The sequence below is a fragment of the Lagopus muta genome, chromosome 3 (genome assembly GCF_023343835.1).
Source record: "Lagopus muta isolate bLagMut1 chromosome 3, bLagMut1 primary, whole genome shotgun sequence".
In the NCBI taxonomy this organism is placed as follows: domain Eukaryota; kingdom Metazoa; phylum Chordata; class Aves; order Galliformes; family Phasianidae; genus Lagopus; species Lagopus muta.
In genome coordinates this window covers 58,615,038-58,641,204 of record NC_064435.1, presented here as the reverse complement: position 1 = coordinate 58,641,204, position 26,167 = coordinate 58,615,038, and the positions used below count along the sequence as shown (strand labels likewise).

Below are 26,167 nucleotides of genomic sequence, written 5' to 3'. Positions count from 1 at the left end.
CAATGAAAGCATTAAGCTTTATAAACACCTGATCTGGTTTCAGCTACAGTGTCAGTGATGTAAGACTGCTGAAGTGTGTTCAGGCTGGGGAATGAGGCGAGCGTTTATGTTGGGGTTTGCTATTCTGGGGAAAAAATGCACAGATTGTGGGACAAGATGGGATGTGATTAATCTGTGACTGAGTCTGGTCTGCAAAACTGTGCATCTCCAATGGCAGAGCTCCATGGGGATGGCTTTGGCTTGGCAGGCAGTTTGTTGAGGTTCAGTGACATAAGAAAAGTGTCTCTATAACATAATTTCCAGGGAAATAAATGGAATTAAGTGAGGGATGGATTTGAATTTAAAAGCCCAGTAAATGGTCATTTTCCCCTGTACGAGTTCTACACAGTCAGCTGAAGCTGTCAGAGATGGCATCTCCTGATTAAGTTGTCATGGCAAGTCATCCAGAACGAAACTGTATCAGGTGCTGAAAATGAGAAGGGTTGAGGAGAGCAGAGAGTGTGACAGGAGACCAGGGCACAACCTCCAATATCTCACTGAGCTGAAAGGAGGCAAGGGAGCAGCCAGCAACACCGAAGAAATTCACGCTTTGATTTCCAGGTTCAGCTGTTTGCCAATTAAACAAGCAAGTGGAGAAAAAAAAGTATTGAAATGACAGATTTGGGAATTCTGTGTGCACTGACCGCTATGCTTGTCTCAGCTAATTGTCTCCTGGAAATATACCCATTGAATATGGTGGTGTAAGCCAGTTGAAATTCATTTCAGTGAATTTGCATACTATGAACAAATAGAAAACTGCCCAGCTTTCAAGAGAAAAACATGAAGGGAAACAATCTTGGCAAGCACTTGCACTCACTTTCATTTATTAAATTCTACTTGCCAATATGCAAGCTCCTAAATAGTATGATATGGCAGAATTTTGTTGGCAGAGGAGGTACAGATTAAACAGCACAAAACCTTCCTTGCGTATCTTCAATACATTTACAGCACTGCAGGCATCATGGCCTGTAGATGGTTTTGGTTTTGTAGGCAATATGTTTTAATATAATTAATGTGAATGTAACTATTCAAATGTGAAACAGTATATCATATTTTGGTGCACAAGCAAATCCAGACAGAACATAGAAGTATTTTTTGAATTTACAAAATCGCCACTAGCTATGTTTCATCAAAATGTATTACCTGCCCATGTGTCTGTATTACTTCTGAAAGGATCAATCACTGGTTACCACAGCCAAGCCTGAGACAGGAGGGTCATATACATCATTCATTATTGAAGTGAAAATAAAGAAATGCTTCTTTTTCTCCATGGGAGGCTCCAAATGCCTGCTGTGATAATACTGACTTTTAGGGGCTGGGGGGTTACAAGGCTGTGACTTGTCAATGATTGCCTTGCTAACCCACAGCACTGCTGACATGATATGTGGTTTATGGGGTACCTGTGGCTCACTGGGATGCGGCTCTCCCCATGGTCCTTGCAAACAGGGTAGCATACAGTCCTGATCCTTTATTCCTTTATTATGTAAGGGACAAGAGGAGAGAGAGAAAATGAAGAATGTACTTATAGGTATGATTTAGCCTGGTAAGACATATTCCTCTTGAGGTATGATGGAAAGACGTTTGGTAATGTGCCCCACCAAATTTGTAGCAAGTTGCTGAGTATGCTGATAATGCATGTCTGATAAGCAGTGGTGCATGGAACTTTCTCCTTTTAGATTCCTCTCTGCTGCTGCGTGCTCCATATTGCTCTTCCCTCGGAGGAATGCAATGTCAGGGAGTAAAGGCACACCCCTGATGGCTCGTGGAGCTCTTGCTTAAAGTTTTTCTGAACCACTGTGAACCTCTGTTATTGCAGCTGCGATTTGAGTTGCTGCCATAAGAAAATCAGTTAGGAGCTTAAAGCCCTATTTCAGTGCTGTGTTTAAATGCACTTAGCACATTGCCTCCGAGCTTATCATCAGCGTAAATGGGAAATGAGCATCACCCAGAAGTTGTGAATGTTCTATAGTGCTGTATTGAATCAGCATGTCTATATGTGTTCAGTGAAGGCAATTTCTGATAGGTTTTTATAAAGCAGACTGTAAGGGAAGTGCTTCATTATGCCCTTGTATGCAGGGAACAATTGGAAAGAAACTTGTAGTGTCAAGAATGGGACTCTCAACTACGGGAGACATAAATGCTGAAATGTGGGAGCTTTGCTGACAACCATTCGCCCTAATCTCTCTTTGGAACTTTGCACTTGCCGAATGTGCAGTAAAATACATGGAGACAAATGATGGTGATGCCGTTGAGTTTCAAGACTACGTTAATGGCCTGGGAATGATGGGAGGCTTTAAGTTCAATAAAGTTTGCAACAATTCACTAACTCGTATGGATTTTAAAAAATACACATGTGCTTGTGAGCTTTTCCTTAATTAGGTTTCTGTCCTTCCAAGTTTTCAATTTATGGAAACTTTGTTTATGACTTTGGTTTGATTTAAAAGAAGGGCTTCCTCCAGAAGTGACGTTACTCTGTGGCTTCATCCTCCAGGCAATATTAATTTATGTTACATGTGGTTTCTCCATGGAAAGAACTTACTATGTTTCATTTGCTGACAGAACTAAAAACCACAGCTGATAGGCATCATAAAGGCTCTTGCAATTTGATGGCTTTTATATAAAATGGCTACCGTATATGGTCATCTGTCTGCAGCAGATGGCTTTCCACGAGTAACACATAAACTCCAATCTTACAGATTTGCTGTAACTGCCATTTTTTTTATTTCTGCAGAAATACACCCATCCAATATTTCAACTGCACAAACAAAGCTCAACATTCACCAAAGTAATGACTTCACACAGAAGGCAACCATCAGAATCACAGAGCAGCAGCAGCCCAGGAGCATCAACGCTGGGAGATGCTTGTCTCTACTCTAGGAGATGGGCAGGGCACTGTTTCACAGGGGTAGGAGAAGGTGAGCAGCCCTCTTTCTGAGCAAATAGTGTGCCTGTGGGCAAAGACCATGCTGGAGAGACCCACAAGCAGTGGCACCTATTGAACACCACCCATCAACACTTGTCACAGATTCACAGTCACAGAATCACAGAATAACTGAGGCAGGCAGGGACCTCTACAGACCCCACTCCTGCTCCAGCAGGACCACCCAGAGCAGGGTGCCCAGGTCCATGGCCAGGTGGCTTCTGGAGATATCCAAGAGATTCATAAACATTGGTAAGGCTGTCTGCCCCTTCGTACAAATGCCCCCCCTGCCCACCACCCATCTGCTTGCACAGCACGGACACACTTCTACCAGGAGCAGCAGGCAAACCTCACATGGGAAACACAGCCACGAGCACCACCAACAGCTATGGGTTCATTTTAAGCCCTAGACACAAGGCCAGTTCTGATTTTTGAATTTTCCCATCTCTGTTCACATCGCAGTGGTTGAGCAGAATCTGACGGAATTTGTCCAGGTCCACCCCACTGATGCTGGGCTGCAAGAGAAAGAGAATGCATTGCTGAAAGGAAAACGCCTCTGGGTTTCAGCAGCTCTGTAAAGCAGCAGACAGAGTGGCAGAGAGATGCCCCAAAGGGTGAGCAACCAAGGGGCTCAACCCCACATCAGCTCACACAAGAGGGCAACAAGGAAGGTGGAAATGAGGCCCCATAAAAACAGAAAGGTTATGGTTAGGTGGATGGGATGGTTAGGTGAGTCTTATAAGGAAATGCATGATAGTTTGTTCCCTTAATCAGGTTGCTCAGTTTCTGATCCGTGTCAAACAATAGTCGGCAGTTAGTTCTGGGTCTGCACCTTCATCCAGTTTCCTCTCTCAAACCTGCTGCACAAAGGAGTATATGCCATTTCCATCACAAGCTACAACTTTCTAGTCAGCAAGCTAGTCAGCAACTTTAAAATACCTTCAGTGTATCAAATGAATGTTAAAGGCAAGTTTTACAGGCCTCTTTGCCTCTGTCTACTCTGCAAAATGGATGTGAGAGCATAAGCAGCCTTGCATAGGGTCACTTCACAGGGAAATACAATGACTCAGGCTTGGGTGAAGCCAAAAACTGGACTATTAGCATCTTGGACTGTATCTGAAAACTCAAGGTAATTCAAAACAAGTGGACTCTGCTGTTGTAAGTGACACACTGGCACAGTACTCTTGACTACAGAGAGAGATCAAGTGATTTTTCTGTGTAGCTCTTTGATGACATAATAAACTATGAGATCATGCTGGCACAGCCAAAACAGAATAAAGAAGAATCTCTGATGACCAATCCATGTCAGTAAAGTTACAATCATAGCATCAGTGAGGAGGCAGAATTTAAGGATTTAAGCAACAGTTCTTTGACATGTGAGCCACCTCCTAGATATGAGTTGCCCTTTACTCTTTGCACAGCTGTTCTTTCAACCTGAAGGCAAGATCATAGGGAAAGATGGTTGAAGTGAGCTGAAGAGGATTTCTGTAGCATAGGCAGCACTGAATAGTCCCATGCTGAAGTTTCAGCCATTCAACCTCCTGGCCCATGAACTCCAAGGCATGCTGAGGAGTGTCTCCCTCTAAAGCTGACTTTGTGGCCTTATAAAATCACAACCGTTAAGGATCCCACGCATGAACTTCCTGATGTTCAGGCATGGTGATACTCTGAGAAACGTTGGTCTATGCTGTTGTCAGCTGGAGCTGAAGACTCTCAGCTCTGATCATGGCTTTTCACTCAAATATATGAAAAGGCAAAGGCATATATCTCTTTTCCAGCTTACTCAACACCTTTTAGCTATTTTAGCCTAAATATTACATTGTTAGGGAAAAAAATGTATGTGTGTGGGTAGACCAGGTGGTTTGTGATGCTATAACATCTGCCCAGCTCGGAGTATGAAACAGAATGGATTTAAATACAGTTGCTGAGTCAAGTTGTATTAATTTGTCAGATAGAATTTCTGTGATGTGGTGAAATGCTCTATGCTGAATATTCTGAGGCAATGACATTTGTTTCTGTCTGATTGAAATTAAATTTGACTCTATGTTCCCACTCTTGCTCTGCTTACATATTTTTATCAGAATAAGGACTTTCCTCTTGGACATAAAGGGTATTAATAAAAAGAAAAAAAACATGCAGATACCTTGACCAGTTCCATCATGTCTTTGACAAATCCATCCACTTCTGGGCCTTCAAGTGCTCCCGTTTTACTCTGACAGATGAAAGAAACATCGAAACCTTCCAGTAAGTCAAAACCCATCCACCTATTCACTGAGCCCAATAGCACTGTCATCCCTTATCCCAGACCGTCTCTTCCCCTTAAGTGGCAGTAATATCTCCCACTATTTTGTGAGGCTTGCTAGTCACCATACCACTCCACTGTGGGAGTGACAGAAGTGGCACCAGACTGCTGTTTTCTAACCAATGCTAGGGCAGTCCTGGCCATCCTGGGCCAGATTTAAAATAACTCTTGGTTAAGCTCTGAAAGGGGTTTCATTTCTCAGGGTGATGATGCGAGTCCCAAATTGCTGGAGAACTGCAGCTAGAGGCACCATGCTCTCTACAGCCCATGTGTCTCCTGTACAGAGATATTGCTGATGCAGCAGTACTGGCCAAGGCAGTGGAAAAAGTGAAAATGTATCCTTTGTTATGAGGTCCCTGAGCATTGCCCACCTCTGTCCCCACCTTCACATGAGCACTTCTGGCCATGAGCTCTGGCACTGTCATATATTTAATCATGTAGAGACCACAAAGGAATGTTGCTTGGACTCACAACATCGTAGTGTGCAAAGATTTTCTCAAAATCTCTCCTCCTTTCCTCTGTGCTGCAAGCCTGCGTGCAGAGAGAGCGAGTGAAAAAGGAAAAAAAAATAGAGTCAGGTTCTAGCGTAAGTTATCTTATCTGAGAGGAATGGGAGGAATGCATCAAGAAATACTTACATCCATTTTAAACTGAAGAAGGAAATTTTCCTGGAGGGCCAGAATCCTGAAGAGAGAGATTTAAATTAAGATCTTGCCACTTCGTCAACTACATACGTACTGCTCTGAACTATCCCAGTTTGTAAAGGCTGCTGTGCTGCGTTACAGGAAATAGTAATCTGCCACTGTTTTCTTCATGAAGCATTGGAAAAGGAAAGGACGAAGTAACGCTGACCTGAGTACTGAGGGCAGTGCCTCTGCTTCTCATCCCCCAAACTGGTATTTTAAGTTGTTTAACCCATGCGATTAAAGTCATACCTGACTGCACATACATTACATATACAGGCATACTCTATCTGTATACAGTGCCAATTGCCAAAAAAAAAAAAACAAAAAAAAAAACCAAAAGCCTTCAGCTGTCAAAGACAGAAAAGGGGCAGAGACTAAACTACCATTTTCATCTATAAGCATCTTCCTCCTGTGTCTCCAAATTCTCCCCTGCCGACATGGCCAAGCACACTGGCAGTGCCACCTTGACTCCTCAGCCACATCCTCACAGAATATCACAGTGTTAACCATGCATTAGAAACCCAGGATGCCTACATCAGAGAGCCTGACTTGTTTTAGGATTCAGATGCATGTCTCCAGAGAGATATTATTGCTGAAAGTCATCACTTTGCCTGGATGTGTCATTGCTAGCTGAAAAACTGCATCAGTGTCATTGAAGCCTACCTTGCCAGGTCATTCAGGTCCAGACGTCCATCCTTGTTTTTGTCAAAGATTTTCATCTAAAAGATAAAAGATAGGGTTGCTATGAAATAGATAGGCAGATGAGGAGAAGATATATAAAAGAAGTTGGCAGATATTTTGCTGTGCCCTGTGACCTGGTAAGCAAGTGTACAGCAACGTCCTCTCTGTGTTGGCTTTCTGGCATTGAGAAGCAAAGCAGCCAGACACCGTTCCAATGAAGACAGGTCTCTGACAGACAACTTAAGCACCTAAACACTGTCCCTGGAAAAAACACTGAAGCTTCTAAACACTTCCAGCCCAGCTCTGTTGTTATCATTGACTGTCAGTGTGGCTGCCGAGTGGCTGAGGTGCAAGTTTCACCTCCTGACAGACACTCAGACCACGTCTGGGTGCTGCTAGAGCTGGTGGGCTTGCATGTCTGGCTCAAAGCCTGCCTCAAGAAAGTGACAGGACTGGGAAGATTCAGGCCTCAGGCATCGAGAGGTTGATCTGTGTGAATGCTAAAGCTATCTTTTCCTGAATTGTATCCTTTTCTTAATGTGATCTTTTTGGTGATTCAACACCAGGTATTATCTATTCATTTAATAGATTTAGTACGTTGTTTCTCTGCAATGCACAAATAAGAGTCAGTTACAGGGGAAGAGTTTAATGGGTTGCAAAAACTAATGTCTTCAGGATCAAAGTTCTTGAAAAAATGTATTCTATAGTGTAGTTGGGGAAAAAAAAATTTTTTTTACTAAGATGGATTACCACTCTTCGTCACATCCTCTGTAGAAGAACATGCATTAATTGTGCTTGCATGAACCTCATTTGCTTATTCATGTAACTGCAGATGCCAGTCCCCAACCCTGTAGGCTCATAAGGAGTGGACATAGAATCATAGAATCGCTCAGGTTGGAAAGGACCTTAAAGATCATCAAATCCAGCCACAACTTAACCATACTACCCTAACAACCCTCTGCTAAATCATGTCCCTGAGCAACACGCTGTGACACATCCTGACCTGGCATGATCTCCAGGATGAATGAACCCATAGCATGTCTTGAGCACTGCCCAGCAGTGAAACAGGGGCCTGACACTCTGCATAAGTAGAGGTAAGGGCTGGGAGCTGCTGTACCTTGGGATGCCCACATCTATACACGATGCCTTTTTTCTCCCTCTCCTGTACTCTGGCACATGTGCTGAGCCTGCAGTAGCTCTTTGCTGTACTGGCTGTAGATAAGATTCTGCAACTGGATCTTATTGCATTAATTCTTCTGTAACTTGTACTACTGAGATCTGGAAGGGAATTTTGAAGAGCACTCTGTATGGGCCCACTTTTCCTCCCATTGAGAGAAAGTGTAAAGCTTATATGGATGACAGAAGTTCCATACTGACATCACTGGAAAACTAATGCCCTGAAGTCAACACAGATGTTGGCCACAACAGGACAAGACTGAAGGCAGGGTTAGGAGCTGGAGCTGCTCATGCTGTGCCACAAAGGGGAGAAATGTCCTTGCAATGATAGCTTTAATTTCTGAACCCTTCACTGTTTTCCAGCAGCAGTGCAGATCTCATTAAAACAAATTTAACTGTAAAAGTAATACGTTCTTCAGTGGAATGATTAATGAAAAGAAACATCCACAGGCAATTTTGGTCTATCTTTGAGCTTAACATTTTACTTTCAGTGGTTTACTACATCCACTTATATCAACTCCCCTCTCTGACCTCTGTCACTCAGCTCTGCTTTTGCAATACCAAGACAAAATCTTTGCATTTTCAAATTCTGTTTGTTTTTTTTTTTTTGTTTTTTTTTTGTTTTTTTTTCCTGCAAAAAGTATCCTGGAAGAAACAAATTCAAACCTCTGTGATTTTTTGATTTCTCATCCCAATCAACAGAGAGAAAAGAAAGTCTTGCAGGAAGCGCTATGCTTGGTTAATTCTTGCATCTTGAATTCCACACAAAAGATGGAAAATGTCTAGCAAAGATGGAATACTGTTCTCTGAATTAGTTCAGGTACCACAGCTAATAAGATAGACCTAATCCTATTATTTGGACAACTGTAGCTCATGCATACACACTACTTGGCAATCTCGGGATAGAAAAGCCTGGGGAAATGTATATTAATTAAGCTTTCAAATTTCAAGCACACAATTGTTTGATCTGATCTGCTAATTGTGTACATAAGTGATCAAAGAATGACAGAGGGTTCCCATCCCATATGATGAGACATACATAATGGGAGAAGAAGACATTTGAAATTGTTATGAGATTGTTTCTAATTTAAACTTTTGCCTTTACACACCATCTTGATATGTTAAACTTGATGGATTTTCAGTTTACTCTCTTGGAAGGTATATTTATGCTGCCAGGCTGATAGGAAACATCTCAATGTGGTTAAGGATAAGGTCTGGCATGTTTAAATAGCACACAATTTTATTAAAAGCTTTGTTGCATCCAGCAGTATGCTTTATAAAATGATGCATTTGTCTTACTGTCAAGCTAGCCAATGTTTTAAAGTGTTTGCACAAATTAACTCACTGACATTTTAATGGAAGCACACCAGGGAAGTCTTACTTCTGTTTGTCTGAATTTAATGTGTGTACTCTGAGGCAGACAGAGCATAACTGAGAGCTGTTTTTGCAAAACAAGAGTTGTTACAGTGTGCACTAAAAGTGCAAACTCAAAACTGCCATAGGCTTTGAATTAAGCAAAGGAAATATCTCTGCTTTCTCAATCAGGTGTTGTAAAGAAGGCCACTGAAACACCAAGATATGACAAACATGCTTTGAAGAGCCCTGTAAGATTATAAATTGAAATTATTTTCTGTGACAGAGATAAGGAGAAAAGTAAATAAGCAAAATAAATAGGTCTGTGATCAGCAGAATTACTAGGGCCTGCTTCTAAATGCTTTCCTGTCCCTTCTCTGATGTGTAATGAAGTGTGTCATCCCTGGAGGGAACGTAGAGTTGTTTCCTGCCTACCCAGCTGCTCTCACAACATATCTTGACTACCTATATGATGTCAGCTATAACTAATATAGCTGAGGAGTACAGCAGGTACTCAGGGGATATAACAGTGACACAGGCCAAGTGGAAGATTGCATGTGTCCCCTTTTGCTGGGGCCAGCAGGCTCTTGCAGAGCCCTGAAGGCTCTGTGGCCAGCAATTTACCCTCGGTACAGAAGCTCTGTTCTCTGCCCCCCAGGTTATAGCGCCTGTGTAACCTAGGCAAGTCATTTAGTGCGGGATTTCTAAGGGTCCTTTGGTGCCTAAAAGAACAAACTGTTATTTGCAGGGATTTTTGAAAGCCAGAACCTGCGTTCCATGAGTTCTGTTCTTTAGAAGTGAAGTTTGAGCTGAAATGCAATTTTCTGCTTCTGCTGGCTTATGTCACAGCAAGAGCAGTGCAAAACCGAAGACAACAGAACAACTGGGATTAAGTCTAGAAGTGATGTGGGGCCAGATTTCCCTCCATGGCATAAATGAACTGTGTGTGAGCCCTCCTGCCACACACAATAAGGCAGCCTTTCATCAGTGAGTGGAATCACAGTGATCCAGGGCCATGAGAAAGCTCTCAGAGAGGGTGGCTCTCATGGTGGTGGATGGGTTTAGGAGGGCTGATGGTTGCAGTGCCCATGCAGAACTGTAGATGTGGTCTCCTAGAGGCATGGCATCCTCAAGTATCTGCCTGGGAGAGAGGCCTGCCTTGACCACTACCAGGAGAAGGGATGTACAAAGAACTCACCTGTAAACTACCCGTCTTGGGCCACACTCCGCTATCGTATTTATACAGCTTCAGAAAGTTTGATCAGAGCATGTTCAGAAGCACAACATGCTCAGTTTAGGCTATCACTGTAACAAAGATTTCTTTCTATTGTACTATTCCTTTGGTGGTTGTAAAAAAATTTGTTAATATGGATACACTTTGCCAATATGGTGATAAGGAGCTAGATCATCTGGATTTTCTCTATGTAAGTACACATGCATTGGCAAAGAGCAGAGACAGACAGAAATTCACAGCCAAAGAAGTACCCACTCTGAGCCTCTAGCATTGTCCTTGCAGAGAGGACAGCCTGCAGTCACAAAAGCAGCAATAGTCATAGAATTATACAGTTATTTCAGTTGGAAGGGACCCTTAGGGGTCATCTAGTCCAACTCCCCTGTAATGTAGATGAGGTTACTCAGAGTCCCATCCAGCCTGACCTTGAGTATCTCCAGGGATGGGGCTTCCACCACTTTTCTGTGCAACATGTACCAGTGCCTCACCACCATTATTGTAAAAAAAGTCTTCCTTACATCCAATATAAACCTCCCCTCTTCATCCAATACAAAACAAAGGTAGAGCACTATTAATTCCTATGGATGCAGATCACCTTTCAGGGAGAAGTAAGCCTGTTCCCTTCATACTGAGAAGACCAAGAGCCCTCACATAGCCAGCTGCAGTTCATGTGTGAGGTCAGTAACTGCTCAAGATATGCAGCTCCATGCCCAGAAATTTTGCTGATATGCACAGTTAAACCATGACAGTGTTACAGCTGGGAAGACTGCTCTATTGGCTTCCCTGGGGAAAAGATTCATCTTCAGCTGTATTCATATACTGATTTCCATCAAAGGCTGTATTTCATGACCAACGTTTACTGTATTACTATTCACCACACTTACATGACTGTTTCCCCAGAAATTCAGTTTGTGGTGGGGAGAGTATTCTACTTTATGTTTTTTATCTTATGCATTTTGCTAAAATATAATAATTCTCAAATTAAAGGAGCTTATTTTGCCCAGTCCGATATTACCAATACAAAAAGAGAGTATTGATGTTCTATGAGTGACAGTTACAGTGGTATATACAACATAATTTGCTGAAGAGTGCCTCAGAATTGAGCTTTCCCTGCAGGTATCTTGCAGATATTGAGATTACAAGCCAGAAGTAGCATGCTGCTATATGAGAAGCTATGAACCATCAGTGGTTCTGTGAACAAGGCAATAATAAATGCAAGAGCTGAGTGAGAATTTTGTTACTGCAGAAGACAAGAGATCAATACTAAACTTCATCAGAAATTACGGTGACATCTTTTTCAGACTCAGGCATATACAACACCGTGCTGAAGTACACAGCTGTGTGCATGCACATGTATAGAAGCTGTCACTCATGACAAAAGCCTGGCAAATGCAAGGATGAGCTGGATATTCATCGACAGAAACTTCCCCAGGATCATGGGAAAGGTTGTTAGTGCTACTGTAATCCCTCCATCCACTTTTTTTCTTTTTGTGATGAAGCAATAATGGGACAACTTTTCATTTCTCCATTTTGTGTTGCTTTAAGAAGGAAGTACGTTCTCATCAGGCTCTTAAAAACTACACCCCGCTTTCAACTATGCCCAGTTTGTCTGTACCAGTACTGTACCTCTGGGACATCTTCTCATTGCTCAGAGAAGCTTAGAGCAGTATAAAGATCTGTTTCTGCCCCTGAGCATCTGCTCCCTGCCCACAGCTCTCAGTCTAGAAGCCTATGGTTTTTCTCTTCTAGAAGAAGACAAACACACACAAACTACTTTCAAGAATTCAGAACATCACATCGCTATCTTCTCATGCAAGCACATGAGTGTAAATATTAGTGCACTCTTTATTACTGCTAATACAAACATATGTACATATAGGCACAAAAGCTAACACAAATCCTGCAAAGGGGCTTCCACAGCACAGAACTGCTGCTTTAATTCCCTCATCAAGAGTCTTGAGCACTCAAATGTTCTTTTCTCACAACTTTCCCCAGGGACTTGAAGGATGCTACAGATTTGATTTAACAAACTCATGGGGACTGTGCAATTCCAACACATTCCCTACCTCATTTCTTCCCAATGGTTCATGACTCATCCATCCTTAATCTAAATCAGTGTTCTCTGAAAAAAGGATGTAAAGGTCATAAGGAAACAGAATAGCCTGCATACAAATAGCTTCTAAGCAACTCAATAAAATGATGTTCCTTTCTGCAGTCAACCAATATACGTATGTTAAAAGTGTGAAAGGGCCTCAAGTAATAGTAAAGCAGAGCAGAAAACTATCTCAGTTTTTCTGGTTTCTCTCTGTCTCACTTGAAACAGCTGAAAATGAAGGGTTGAGAGATGTATTTATCCATAGGAATATGTAAATATATATAAAATATATATTTAAGATTATATAAAATTATAAATATGTATGAGAGAGTGTGTGTATGTCACACCTGTTCAGGTATTTGCTGTGCTGTGTTTAACCCAGATCAGGGAAAGGAGGGCACTTCTTTGAGGCGTTCTTGGTGATTGTGGCTCTTCAAAGAAAGAAGCAATACTTCCAAAGGAAAGCTGCATCCCTCTTTCCAGATATCTCAGCTGTTATTTATAAGTTGATTGATTTATTTTATATACTATATGATCATTCATAACAGCATAAGCAAACTGGATGTAGTTGACATTCCCTGGCCATTTACCTCCCACAAGCTAAAGCTGCAAATATCCAGCAAAGAATTGTAAAATTTCATTCTTTCATGCCTGGGCTATCTTCTTTAAGATGATAGTTTCTGTCTTTTCCCCTTTATCCCTGTCTCCAAAAAGCTCTAGGGCCCACTTGGTGTATCAGTATCTACTTAAGAAGTATGCAGTCAGCTGTGGAGTGCACAAAGAAGAGGGCAGAGATCTGTAAATGCCTGTGGAGACAGATGGGATTACAGCTCCTTGGGACACAGCTTCTTTGGACCAAATGTTATTACAGAGGCATGTGAAAGCCCTGAGCAGGATGGCTGGGCCACTATCAGAGACCCTGAAGCAGCGCAAAGCAGAAAAAGGTCCATGTTCAGAAGACCTTGCGCTCTAAATAAGGGTGGAAACAAAGATATGGGAGAAAGAAATAGAACTATTTCCATTCTGCAGTAAAGGAGTGAGTGTTGCTGGTTGCTAAAAAAGCAATAGAGAGCCTGTAAAAGCCTGTAAAAATATAAAGCCCCTGCTTTGCATCAAAGTATCTCATGGTTGCACTCACCCTGTTTTCCCAGGCAGTTGGGATGGTGGCAGAGACCCACCAGGACTTCCTTGCTCCATATGGAAAGCAGGAAGAGAAAGCAGGGGTCTCCCACTGCTCTGGACCTTGGCATCACACCTTTAATCTTGGTAGCTCAAGTCACTTTTTCCTTTTTTTCTGTTTTTCCCCTTTTTAATGGGCAGATAAAACAGAAGAGTGCATTTTTCTTTCCTCCTTGCAATTTTGCACTACTGCTTCAGGCAAATTCCCATGCAATCTGTGTCCACTTCTATATAGGTGCTGTCCATGTGGGAGCTCTTCGCCGTGATGCACAGAATGCATATCCTCCATTTTAGTACAGGATAACTGTACAACTGCCTCTTCAAAAACACTAAGCCCATCAGTAAAAACCAGGAGAATAGAAACCAGACCTCCTGGCTGTCAGCCCTGTGCTGCATTACCACACCACATTTCTTTCCAACCACATTTTATCTAGCTGCACTGGGGTGGCAGAAATCATAGATCCTTTTTGAGAAATTATCGGAAAGGGAAGAAATTGGATGAAATTATCTGCATAATATCTACAAGCTTCAGACTGCGTGTTCCCCAGCAGCACCAGGTCAGAGAAGAGCTACTGGCTAAGGGAATCTTAATGGAGCAGCCTAAAAGCTGTTTGCTACCTGCAAACTCTGCTGGAAAGGTTTTGTTCTGGCTGCAGCTTCTGGGTTTTTATTGTTTTTCAAGCTCTTCCAGATGGAAAATAACTTCTGTAGAAAGCTTTCCTCTCCCTTAACTGTCCTATAAACATGAAAAGATGCACACGCTTTTGTACACCATTAGGTACAGCTTCTTGCTTTGCTCTAAAGAGTGACATTTTTAGTCACAGATGCTACATGCATACATAACATCATATTGCAAAATACATGGGCAGCTCCTCATTTGTTTGCATACCAAGCTCTACTATAGGTGAAAACACAGATTTTGTGCCAAGAAGCAAGACAGTTCCATCTGAAAATCATTTAGAAAATTGCAACGATAGATGTCTCCTGGTGGAAGTGAAATGATAGCCTTGATAACAACATCAGAAATGGGCTGATGATTTTTTTTTTTCCTTTCTTGTTTTCAGATGGTTAGTCACAATAAGTTGTTCTGAAACCCAGGTGACTGACTGATGCTAAACTTATGCCAAATATTATGTTGCTGATGATTGCAGGATAAAAGCTTCATTGTAAGAAGGCAGGGGAAGAATCAAAGCCTGTGAGCATTGAGATTTCCAGCCCTTCAGGGAGCTAGCAGGGCTCTCCATATTTTGCAGAGAAAAAGTGAAAGATGCCAGCATTTCTGAGGAGCAAAAGGATTTGCTTGGAAGGAACAAGGGAGGAAGCTGGATGGAGCCCTGGCTGAGGCTGAAGAAGAATACACCTCACCTATTGATTTGAATAGGTTTAGGGCTCAGTTTGCTGTGGCACAAAGTCAGGTTGCTTTCTCATAATAAACACTTCAACTCAAACCTGAAATGTTGTTCACAGCTGATCCAGTACAGTGCAAAGTAGAAGCTGTGTGCTGTCTAGCTTCCCACTGGGAACTCTGGGAAAAGAAACACCTTTTGAGAGGACCCCTATGGCATCAAATACTGAGACCCTGAGGGATGCTTTTAGGCAGTATTATAACCTAAACAATATTATTGCTCTCTTTGCTTACCATTGTATCAGTATACTCTTCCAACTTTGCATCAGTAACCACCTTGTTATGCTGCAAGAAGAGATCTCTCAAGAAATCCTGTAACCAGGAAAGAGTCAAATATTACTTAGAGAAATTCAAGAAGAAACAGTAAGAAAATAGACTCAAATTCAGCAGTCACATGAATCTAATTTCACATTCCCAATTAGTACTCAGGCCTTCAATTTCCCCTGAAGTTCATACTGCAAAATATTTTTGCAAATAAATCAGAAAATAATCAAACTGTCCCTAAGTGAGCATACTGGAATCAGTTGTAATGGAATAGTTCAGCCACAAAATACACAAGAGCTAAGTCCCACAGCGTCTGCTAAGTGATCTCAGATCAAAATAGGCAGGGCAATGGGGCAGTGAAACAGCAGGAGGGATGGCAGATCTTCCTCTCACCCACTGTGGTCCCTGCAGCTATGCCAGAAGGCTGGAGGGTGCCCAGCCCTTAAACTGGCTGTGAATGAGCTTGATGTGCCATTTGTCATCACACAAAAAGGCAGCAAATTGTTAAAGTCGATGAATAGGCTCCTGTTGACATCTGTGAGCTGTAGATCAAACTCAAAGACACTGGTTAGAGCAACTTACTTTGAGTTCTCCAGCTGAAATAAATCCACTGCTATCAGCATCGTAACTGCGCCAGATCTGGATGGGGATAGATTGATATGACCTTACATGTTGCCAGTAATCACTCACACAGGAGATAAATCATAAAGATCTGAATCAGAACCTCCCTAATGAGCTAGCTGTTCTGTTACCCAGCATTCGATTAATTGTGGACAAAATAAAATAAACTTTCCACACAATAGCAATTACTCTAATTTGGGTGCTGTATGCGTGACATGCTGCGATCGCATATTTAATGTAGACATGCATTCTATAAAAGGAAGAAAAGACTGAGAAACTGGGCCACATTTCTTACCTAATTTGTACATGCAGTTTCTCAAAGTGGTTACTGCCCTGAGTCCAGGCCAGTATGCAGCTGGCCATTGATCTGCAGAAGCCCTGAGCTTGGATGTGAAATAAGAACTGCAAATAGTCTTACAAAAAGCCAAAACTTTCATCTGAAGCAACTTGAAGAGAAAGAAAGGAGTTTTACATTTTATAACTGTCCCTGTGCCCATCCTGCCAAAGGTGAATTTCTCAGTGTCCCTGAATGGGGCAGGGATGTGTCTGTGTGCCTTCACAGCCCAGGCTAACTCATCAGCTCAGGACTGTGCTTAAATGGTGGCCCTCCTGGTCTGCACTGTACTGGGTGCAGAGCTTTGGATTTATCAGGACTGGATTTATCAGTGATACAGAACAGGTGCTACAGAAAAGGTTGGGGCAATTGGTGTTCAAGGGAATGAGGAAGGCAGAAAAACAGACCCGCATGAACTCCACACTGTTGTCCAAGGGAGTCTCCCGTCGGAAAAGCAGCAGGAAGTTTTCATCATCTGGCAAGATCATATTTGCAAGCTGAAAAACACACATACCAACCCCAAAATCATATCTGTAAGCTGAAGGGAAGGGAAGGGAAGGGAAGGGAAGGGAAGGGAAGGGAAGGGAAGGGAAGGGAAGGGAAGGGAAGGGAAGGGAAGGGAAGGGAAGGGAAGGGAAGGGAAGGGAAGGGAAGGGAAGGGAAGGGAAGCTTGGATGGCTGCAGACACACATGGGAAATACCAGCTTGTCATGTAGTTGCTATGGAATGAAGACCAGACCAAGAGATCTGGTGAATGCAGTACTCCATGACTACACCTCCTCCCCCCTCAGATTCTCATATCTCCCATATCTGCCAAGTCTGCTTTAGGTCCCCATCCTCCTTCTATCTGAAAAAACAAACAAACAAACAAACAACAACTGGGTTGGGGGAAGATACCTCTTGGATTTGCAAGCGGCCATCTGTGGTGACATCATAGGCAGACATGAACTGCTCCTTCATCCTCTGAACTTTTTCTTCTGTGATGGGGTCCTGCCAGTGGGAAAATAGCACATGCAAGAACATTGCTAAGGGCAGTAGGAGAGTGCCCAGAGGAAGTTTGCCTCACAGATAACCACCAGAAAAACAGCATCCTTATAGCCAAGGGCTAATGCTTCTAAAGGACCACAGATGCATTGTCTTAGATGAACTTGTGATAGTAAGTAATGTCTATGCATAACTTTGTGGCAGCTGAGCTATTGGTTGAAAGAGCAGTGTCTGGAGACTAAAATATTTCAGTGATGCCTCCTTCTTTAACTGACTGTTCACACTGGGTACTGCATCACTGGAGTCGAGTTTTGCTTGAGTTTGTATCATAGCAGTTCTGATGCTGCCCATTGTCATTGCTCAATGGTGTTTGAAAAACATGAGATCTGGGTGTTCCTCATGCCCCAGAAACTTCCTGACCATGCCCATATTCAATAGAAGCCAGGTGCAAACACTATTCCCAGCTGCTCCTGAACATTCTGGCTGCAGAGCATTCACACACTGGGCTCTAAGAACACACCAGGATGTCATAGATGAGGTAATCAAAAAGGAAGTGAGACATCACATCTTCTGATTAATGTCATTAAACTAAAGCCTGTTTTTGTCTGAACTTTGTCGCCAGATTCTCCCACAAGTTTAGAAGTGACTGATATTTTCCAAAAGCCTTAATTTGCTGCTAGTAGTAACAGGAAAAAAAAAAAAAGTTATTTACAGATAAAAGGAGAGTCAGATAGCATTATAGTTTTATTTGCCTTCACCTTACTTCAGAGCAGATTCAGAACTTGTGAGCACTTGCCTGCTTGCAGTTATTATGGGCTTACACAAAAATCTTTCGTAGCGCGGTATAATACAAACCATAAATAGCACGGTCCAAGCAGAGGATCCTATGCTGAAATTAGGGGAGAAAGAGTTTGATTTATAAGTGTCAAGTCTGAGTGACTGTGAGTGGGCTTTGCTTAGAGCAAGTGAACCCCTGTCACCCTCTACAGGATGTGCCAGATGATGGGACGATGGGGATCTAGGTGTGAGAATGGGAGGACAGGGGCACCCAGGAGGCTCTTTGTTGGCTGCATCCCCTGGGTGCATCCTTGAGGTGCAGCACAGCAGGGCAGGTGCCCCCCCCCCCCCCCCAGGACCATCCTCTCAACATTATCACTTGCTCTTATGCCAGTTAAATTGCCTTCTGACTGTACCTTGACACTACCAGATGCCTCGCAGGCATTAGGCAAACCTACCAGTTGCTGACTTCAATAGGCTTGCAAAGTACTCTGAAATTATCCTCCTCCAGGCCTATTAGGTCAAGTTATTTCTGAAACTATAATCAGAGCTAATATTTGGAAAAATGTGCTGCAGAGGTCCAACTAGTCATTTATTAAATGCTCAACTTTGTGTCAGCTTTTAACCACTACTTCATTTGACCTTGCATTGTCAGAAACATAGTACTCTGCAAGAGAATAAGACTGCCTTGTTTTCTTTTCTTCTTGCCCTGCATGTGGCATTGGGGTTGGAGATTCATGATCCTTGAGGTCCCTTCCAACCCTGGCCATTCTGTGATTCTGTGATTCTTTAACTGATTCAAGCTATGGGATATAGTAAGTGAAATCCATAAAGCTGGAATGTATAAAAGCAGCTCCAAGGGGTCACACTAGAGTTTTCTTATTGGACAGTCTATCTCTGTACATAAACATATCACTTATGAAACACAAAAGCTAGTGACAACTGCTAAGAAATTTTACCTTCAAAGAGAGAAAGTGTCGTAAAAGATGCTGCACAAACTAGTTTTCCCAAGATACACATTCAAGGCAAAATTATCCCCCTTCCTTCCTTCCTTCCTTCCTTCCTTCCTTCCTGCCTGCCTGCCTGTCAGCCAGCCAGCCAGCCAAACACAGTCTAGTTGCACATGCTTCAGGCTCATACTCTATTTATTCAGTCCTCTAAGGATTATAAGGTTATGTATAAGGAAAGAATCCAGCCATGAGCACACCATTCTGCTCTGAGAAGCAGCTGTGCTGTCACTGAGCACGGACCTTTCCTGGACCACACTGTGTGTCTCAAGCAGCAACTCCATTTTAAGCCTCCCTCCCTCCTTCAGAAGTGTTCACTGCTTGGACTAAGATCTTGTAAACTTTTTAGCAGTAAGATAAAATGTGAAAATTCAAGCAAATGCTGTTGCATTTGTGGAGAGACTTTTCACAGGATGCAAGCTGTAGTTCCTGATTTTCCCTCTGCATACACCCCCATAAGTTTCTGGAGGTGCTGTGACTTTGCTCATAGGTATCTCAGGGTCAAGCAGTAAATTTCTTACTATGGATGCTCTTCCGCAGAGTTTTGCAGAGAAAAGCTTCTGTAATTCAAGTTGCTGTAACGAATGAATTTTCTGCTTTCTCCTTTCCAAGTCCAGTATTCATCTTTGCTTTTGTGGAAACCCGTTAGAAATATTTTCCATCACAAAGGTAATTTGGTTTTTAATCCTGATTGTAATAAAGGAAAGAGCATGTTTGGTTTTTCTAATCTATGCAGTATTTAATGTCTTGGTCATGGTTGGTTATGAGTTCTTGGAAACCCGGCTGTAATCTGCCTTCTTCATTAACCTATTCCTTACACACTGCTGTAATCTTGCCCCACGATTTCTGATTAAATTTTTGCTCCTTCGGGGATCCATGTGCTAGGCAGCAGCTTTTCTTGATGGAAATACAGCTAGGAGTCATCTGTTTCAGGGGAAAAAAAAGCAAATGTATGGAGCACTGCAGAGACTTCACCACCTGATGAAAGTGAAAGTCTCATTTCATCCCTGCTGAGCAAAGCAGCCTTGCCATACATTGATTATTTTCTCCTCCTTGATGTGATTTTTGGGATCCAGACACCATATTGATAATGGTGTAATGAGCAAGAAGAAATGTGACTGTTATAGCCTGTTTCTTGAAAACAAAATGAAGCGTATCTGAAAATGCCAGCTTGAACACACTTTTCTCTTAACAGTGTTTCAGCCCAGTTTGATAGAAGTGAGAAAGGTCTTAGAGATATTGAGTTCCTACAAGATCAATGAAAACAAATTACATCTGCCAAGAATGCCTGACAATTAGTACCATGCCAAAAGCCAGACAGTGACAAAGGGAGAGCACCAAAGACCAGATGAGACACCAGAAACACACACTTCAATTTCAGAAGGTGAACTTTTTTTTTGGCCAAATATTTGTTCTTTAAATCTGGTAGCATTAAAATGTACCTCAAAGAATACTTCCCTTCCATCCATGCTGCCCATGGGGCCACTGTGCCCACACAGACATGGGCTTTCCCAGCAGCTCCTTGGCCAGCCCTGCCCACTGAACTGCAGAGCTGCTGCTGGAGGGTTTGGCTCTGTGCTTTGGTTTGGGTTTACCACAGTCTTGTACACTACAGTAAACAAACCCCTATACAGTCATCCCTTGCTTTTAAAATCATTTAGTTTGTTTTAGCTCTCACCAGCACATATGTGGGAAATATTTTTTCACACAGAGGACACCAGTGCTGAACTAAGGCCATTGTAGCCCTTCCCCCTGCCATCACGTTACTGTGGTTAGGCTTTGGGTGCCTTCTTTGTTCTGCCCTTCCACAAGGCTGAGTGGTTTTTGACATGCCTTTGGGCAATGAAAACATGCCACTTTTGCCTGTAGGTGTGTTGAGCTTCCCATTATAGGTACTACCAGCACTTGCAGTGCTCTGCCTTAACGATCAGCTACTGGAAAGGGAGTGGGTCAGGAGAACCAGGGCTGACAAAAGCCACACACCTACAGAAATGAATGCATTTGGGCAATTAGCAGAATTGACTCAGGGTTGAGATTTCTGATGTAGCCTGGAGCAGGATGAAAGACAAATGCTTTTTGCTAGGAGTCTTTCTGCTCCCACTGGTCACCAGGGACCTGGCCTGCAGCCCTGGCTCTCTTGGGTGGGTGGTGCAGCACAGTGGTACAGCACAGCGGCAGCCTGCTTTGGCCAACACTTTGGTGACTGAACTTTGAGCACCTACCTGTTGCATTCCTGACCATATTGTCTGACCGTTAAGCTAAAGACATAATTTAGACAGACAGTACACTGCGTGAGGCAAGGCTGGAATGCAAGAGAGAGGTAGCTCATCTTCCTTGGAAGCAGAAATCAAAGGCAAATCCTTTACGGCTTTTCAGCTGAGCTCCTGGAGATTAACTGCAGTCCCTCCAGCCATAACCACCCAGGTGGTTTGAGGGAGGGGGGATTGCAGCGAAGCTAATACCTGTCTTACCCAAACACATTTGCACTTCAAAGATTTTCACACATGGCCTCTGACACACATACAGCTGGGGGAGGGCAACAAACTTTTGTCAGAATGGCTGCTGTTCCCAAATCTCTGCCTATTTTTACTTGAATTTAAACTAAGTGAAATGTCTTTCTGTAAAAGAATGCTGCAAGAGCAATGGTAATGTACAATTCCTTTCGTCTCTGCACAGATATCACTGATTTTGCAGGAATTTTCAGTGAAAAACCAATCCAGACTTTACAGCTTTTCATTTAGAAACCTCTTCTTGTTTAATTACTACCCGAATATAGATAGAGCTTCGCTAAAAGTAAAGAGCGAGCAAGGAAGATCCCAAATAGCCTGTCTGAAGAAAGATATATAGTGATGCAAGAGAGGAATAGAGAGGCAGTATTTTCTGCTCCAAGAAAACAAATTCAGTGTTGAAAGAAACCTAAATTTTCACTGCAGCGTAACAGGTTTACAGATGGAAAGATGTTCATAATGTAAAAGAAAGAAGTTTATGAACAAATAGGAGCACAGTGGTCGGAGAGAAGTCATGGCATTGATAACCACTGAAGATGTAGGATGGCAGCAACTCACAACATTGTGTGGTGTTGGGCTGAATTACCCTGGTGCTGCCCCATATACACCATACTATCAGCCCATTTCTTCACAGAAGCCCCTGCAGCTGATGGGGAAGTGACAGCAACCGCAGCCCACCAGCATCATAAATCCACTGTATTTCACTGAAGCCTTCTGTATATGCAAGGCATCCCTGGAAAACAAACTCGTTTTCTTAGAACTGCCCTTTGCTGGGGGACGAGAGTCAGAAAGCAGCACCTGGGATCTGGGCCTGTTTATTATAAAGTTGAAAAGCACTGGCACAACTCAGATCTACTCAACGTTATCCCTTCTCCTGCCGTTTCCCTGCAGAGGCATTGCCTCAGCGTCCCCCACTGAATGGCGTTCCACGTTTCCATCCCTATGAAATCTGACTCCCAGTTTGCAGTAGCCCCGCTGTGCTTTGTTTGCCCAGCTGCTCCCATCCCATCCCCTGGCATTCAGAGTCAGCTGGGGATGCTGCTGAGCTGCTGGAAAGAAAAACAGAGCTGAAGGACTACAGTGGTCATTAACTGAAATAACAGCTTAGGGAGTGCAGGCTGGAAAAATGTAATTATGAGACCATTTGCTATTCAGAGACAACTTCCAGGGCTGATAGCATTATTTATCACTCGTCGAGCACTTCAGACGCAGCCACTAATTAATCCTTGAGACACATCTGGAAGTCCCGCCAGCACACATTGTTGTACAGACATGTCAGGAGCCCAGAGAAGAAACAAGTGTCAAAGGGAGAACTGGAGCCAGCGGTGCTCAATGCCAGCTCCCTTCTTGCATCACAAATGCCATTATCCTGCTGTGCAGGATGAAAAGCACTGCAAAGAGTACCTTCACCCCACCTGCACTGTTGCACGGACGCTCTGTATAAATAGGACAGGGAATTTTGCTCTGCCCAGCACTGCAGGTGGTCTCACACACAGGGAGCAGGCTGCTCCAGTGCTGCCAGTCTCCAAGGGCTGATTGTTTCTTGAGTCCTGTTGTGTTAAGATTTTACCCTTTATGGGCAAACCCAGACAGAAGAAACAAGCAAGGTGCAAGGTTTGAGTGTGCTGGTTTGGGCTGGAGTTATCTGAGCGTGGCTTATATTGGAAGTTGGTGGCACAGTTTTATTAAGAACTGTGTATATAAGTTCAGGACATGTTGTTAAGAGTGTAGCCCCATGCTGTGGATATCCATGCACCGACACCTAGCACAGTATAACAAGTTCATGCTGATAGTAACAGGGCTACAAAAACTGCTCTAAGGTACCGTCTTTGCATCCAGATGGGGTGAGGCTGCTGCAGAATCCCACATGGGATGGGCAAGAGAAGAGTGGCTGTGGAATTGAGCAGGGATGGAGATTTCTCTGCGTCTCTGCCCACAGTCTGACATTCCTGTCCAAATGCAGTACAAGCTTTCTGCTTTTCATAGAATCACAGAATGGCATGGGTTGGAAGGGACCTTGAATATCACCCAGTTCCAACCCCCCCGCCATGGGCAGGGCAGGTTGGAACTGCCCCCCAGCAGCTCAGCTGCCCATCCAACCTGGCCTTGAGCGCCTCCAGGGATGTGGCACCACAGCTTCTCTGGGCAGCTGTGCCAGCACCTCACTGCACTCTGAGTAAAGAATTGCTGCCTAACATCTAACCTAAATCTCTCATTTTGCTTTAAAACTATACCCCACTTCCCTACCATTATTTGCCCATTTCTCTCCAGAGCAGCATTTCTGTGTCCCTAGTGATTCTTGATGCTTATGTTGGAATCTTACTTGATTTTCTTTAAACTGCTCTTATGTGCTTAGCTCTTCATGTAGCCATCCATGCTCCAGGGAAACATTTTGACAGAAATTGCCAATATTTCATTTCAAATTTACTTGCAAAATAATCAAAAACTTACTTGAAAAAGTGATTTACAGAATGTTTTTTATGGTTCTCCCAGAGATCCAAGGATCCTAATCACTTCATGACTGCAACTTTGATTTTGCACGTGATGCTCATGCATTTATGCTTTTTATTAACCATCCTTCCCCTTTTACTGATCACTCTTTGGTTAAGGGAACTGTTTCACCTGTTTGCTTTTTGGTTTTTTTTTTTTTGGCACATCCTTTCTTTCCCTATGGAAGATGCTCATTCCTTTCCTCTTCACCAGCTGGCTGTGGGCCGCAGAGTGAAAACGAGGGGAGAAAACTAGAAACTCAAGAGCTGTGTGTTGACCTTATGAACAACACCATCAACTCTTATAGGGCCACTTTCAGTAACATTCTCCCAAGAAATATTCTCCCAAGCATTATTTCAAATTAATGATCTCACAAGCAACAGCAGATGTCAGATTGGCACCAAATGCTGGAGCAGCTGGTGCAATCACACTTGTTGCCACACCTGCCTCACGCACCTGGTTGCTAAGAGCTCTGCCATCAGGCACTGATAGGGAAGCAATAAATACAAATATTTCCACCATAACAACCTTTTAAGTAGGACTCTGTGTACAGATGTACTTACGTCTGGCCTCAGTTTCTCCAGCAGATGATGGAAAAAGTTGTCAAGCTCCTTCCCTTCGATGTAGCCGTTGTCTAAACGCAAGCAGGACATCAAGGATGGGCGTTACTGCAGGGGCCCTGCCCGCCTGCTCTGGCAGCCCATAATGCAAACACCCTTACTGCTATTTGCTATGTAGGGCGGTGGGCAGGGGGAACTCAAGGAATGGGAAAGGCATTTCAGACTCAAAGTTTGGGAACGACGGGGAGAAAGAAGAAAGTGCCGAAACACCCGCAGGACCCCGTCCGCACTCACGGAGAACCCACCCGCACGTGCTCCCACCGGGCAGCGCTCTCCCCTCGCCCCCCGCCCCCCGCTCCCACTTGCCGTCGGCGTCGAAGCGGCGCCAGGCGCCCAGGAAGGCGGCCGCGTCCAGACGCCGCGCCGCGCCGCTCTCCATGGTCCTGCAGCCGCCGGCACGGCCCGCGCTGCCCCGCGCAAAAGCCGCGCAAACCCCGCGCAAGCACTGCCGCCTGCCCGCCGCGCCGCCGGCGGCTTTGAGAACGGCGGCCCCGCCCCGGGGGCGGCCCCGTGGGGCGCGGGGGGAGGCCGAGGGCCCCGAGTGGCCCCTTCTCACCCCCTGCTGCCGCGCCACAGCGTCGGTGCGTGGGCGTCGGCAGGAGGGGCTGCCCAAGGAGGGGGGCAGCGCTTGGGATAGACTTGAAAATTCAGACGAGTGCTGTTTAGGGGGAAAAAAAGTTTGGTAAAATTTGTGACCCTCCCGCTCCTCCATGCCTACTACGGAGAGGGTTTCCGTGCTGGGACGGAGCACTACAACCTCACCGCAGTACAAAGCAAAAAGAATGGTGACGCCAGGGGTCTGAGTGCCAATACAGCAAAGTTGGTGTTCGTACCCTGCATGGGCACACTTGGGGCTGCACTGCCTGCTTGGGCTCCTTTCTACTAGAAGGACACTGAGGCCCCAGAGTGTGTCCAGAGAAAGGCGGCAAAGTTGTGAGGGGACTGGGTCACAGGTTCTATGGGGAACAGCTGAGGGAGCTGGGGCTTTTCATTCTGGAGAAGGGGAGGTAGTGGTGAGGCACTGGCACAGACTGTTCAGGAGGTGGCACCGTCCCTGGAGCAATTCAGGAAACAGGTAGAAGTGGCCCTGAGAGACGTGGTTAGAGAGATTTTTCCAGGCTGATTTTAGTTCAATATATAGATCTTGATTTTATGCAAATGCTCCTTGCTTTTCAAAAGGCTCTCAGAAGCAGAGTAGAAAAGGTACTAAATGAGCATTCAGTGTTCACACCAAGCAGGCTTCTATTTGATCTGAAAACAAACAAACAAACAAACAACACAAATCAACTAAAAGTTGCATTTTGCTGAGAGCAGGTCAGGGTCAAGGCTGCACAGTCCAATCTTTGAGAGTACAAAAGCACTGGGACCTCCTTAACTCCTTCACCAGAGGGCAGTGGGCATGGAACAGGCTGCCCAGGGCAGTGGGCACGGTCCCAAGGGATGGAGTTTCAAGGAGTGTTTGGACACTGCTATCACACATAGGGTTTGAGTTTTGG

General features: G+C 43.9%; 1 protein-coding gene across 3 annotated transcripts; it reads right to left on the bottom strand.

Moving 5' to 3' along the window:
* Positions 1–2,788: 2,788 nt before the first annotated feature.
* SCGN (secretagogin, EF-hand calcium binding protein) lies at positions 2,789–25,163 on the bottom strand. Of its 3 annotated transcripts, XM_048939418.1 has the most exons (12): positions 24,978–25,163; positions 24,615–24,685; positions 17,184–17,276; positions 16,694–16,783; positions 15,914–15,970; positions 15,302–15,379; positions 6,611–6,666; positions 5,900–5,945; positions 5,733–5,792; positions 5,103–5,171; positions 3,314–3,474; positions 2,789–2,987 (listed from the first exon to the last, which is right to left on the bottom strand). In XM_048939418.1, the coding sequence occupies exons 1-11, from the start codon at positions 25,048–25,050 to the stop codon at positions 3,346–3,348; spliced, it is 822 nt and encodes a 273-aa protein (XP_048795375.1). In that variant the 5' UTR covers positions 25,051–25,163; the 3' UTR covers positions 2,789–2,987; positions 3,314–3,345. The 3 variants fall into 3 exon arrangements, with proteins under 3 accessions (XP_048795375.1, XP_048795374.1, XP_048795376.1); XM_048939417.1 differs by having other exon boundaries at positions 2,789–3,474; XM_048939419.1 differs by lacking the exons at positions 24,615–24,685; positions 24,978–25,163 and adding an exon at positions 20,497–20,554 and having other exon boundaries at positions 2,789–3,474.
* Positions 25,164–26,167: the final 1,004 nt, after the last annotated feature.

Excerpts from the sequence above, each read along its gene's own strand:
- SCGN (XM_048939417.1), bottom strand. The coding sequence starts at position 25,050 with ATGGAGAGCGGCGCGGCGCGGCGTCTGGACGCGGCCGCCTTCCTGGGC. Across the intron at positions 24,686-24,977 it reads GCGCCGCTTCGACGCCGACG|ACAACGGCTACATCGAAGGG; the intron begins GCAAGTGGGAGC and ends GCTTGCGTTTAG. Across the intron at positions 17,277-24,614 it reads TGGAGAAACTGAGGCCAGAC|GACCCCATCACAGAAGAAAA; the intron begins GTAAGTACATCT and ends TCCCACTGGCAG.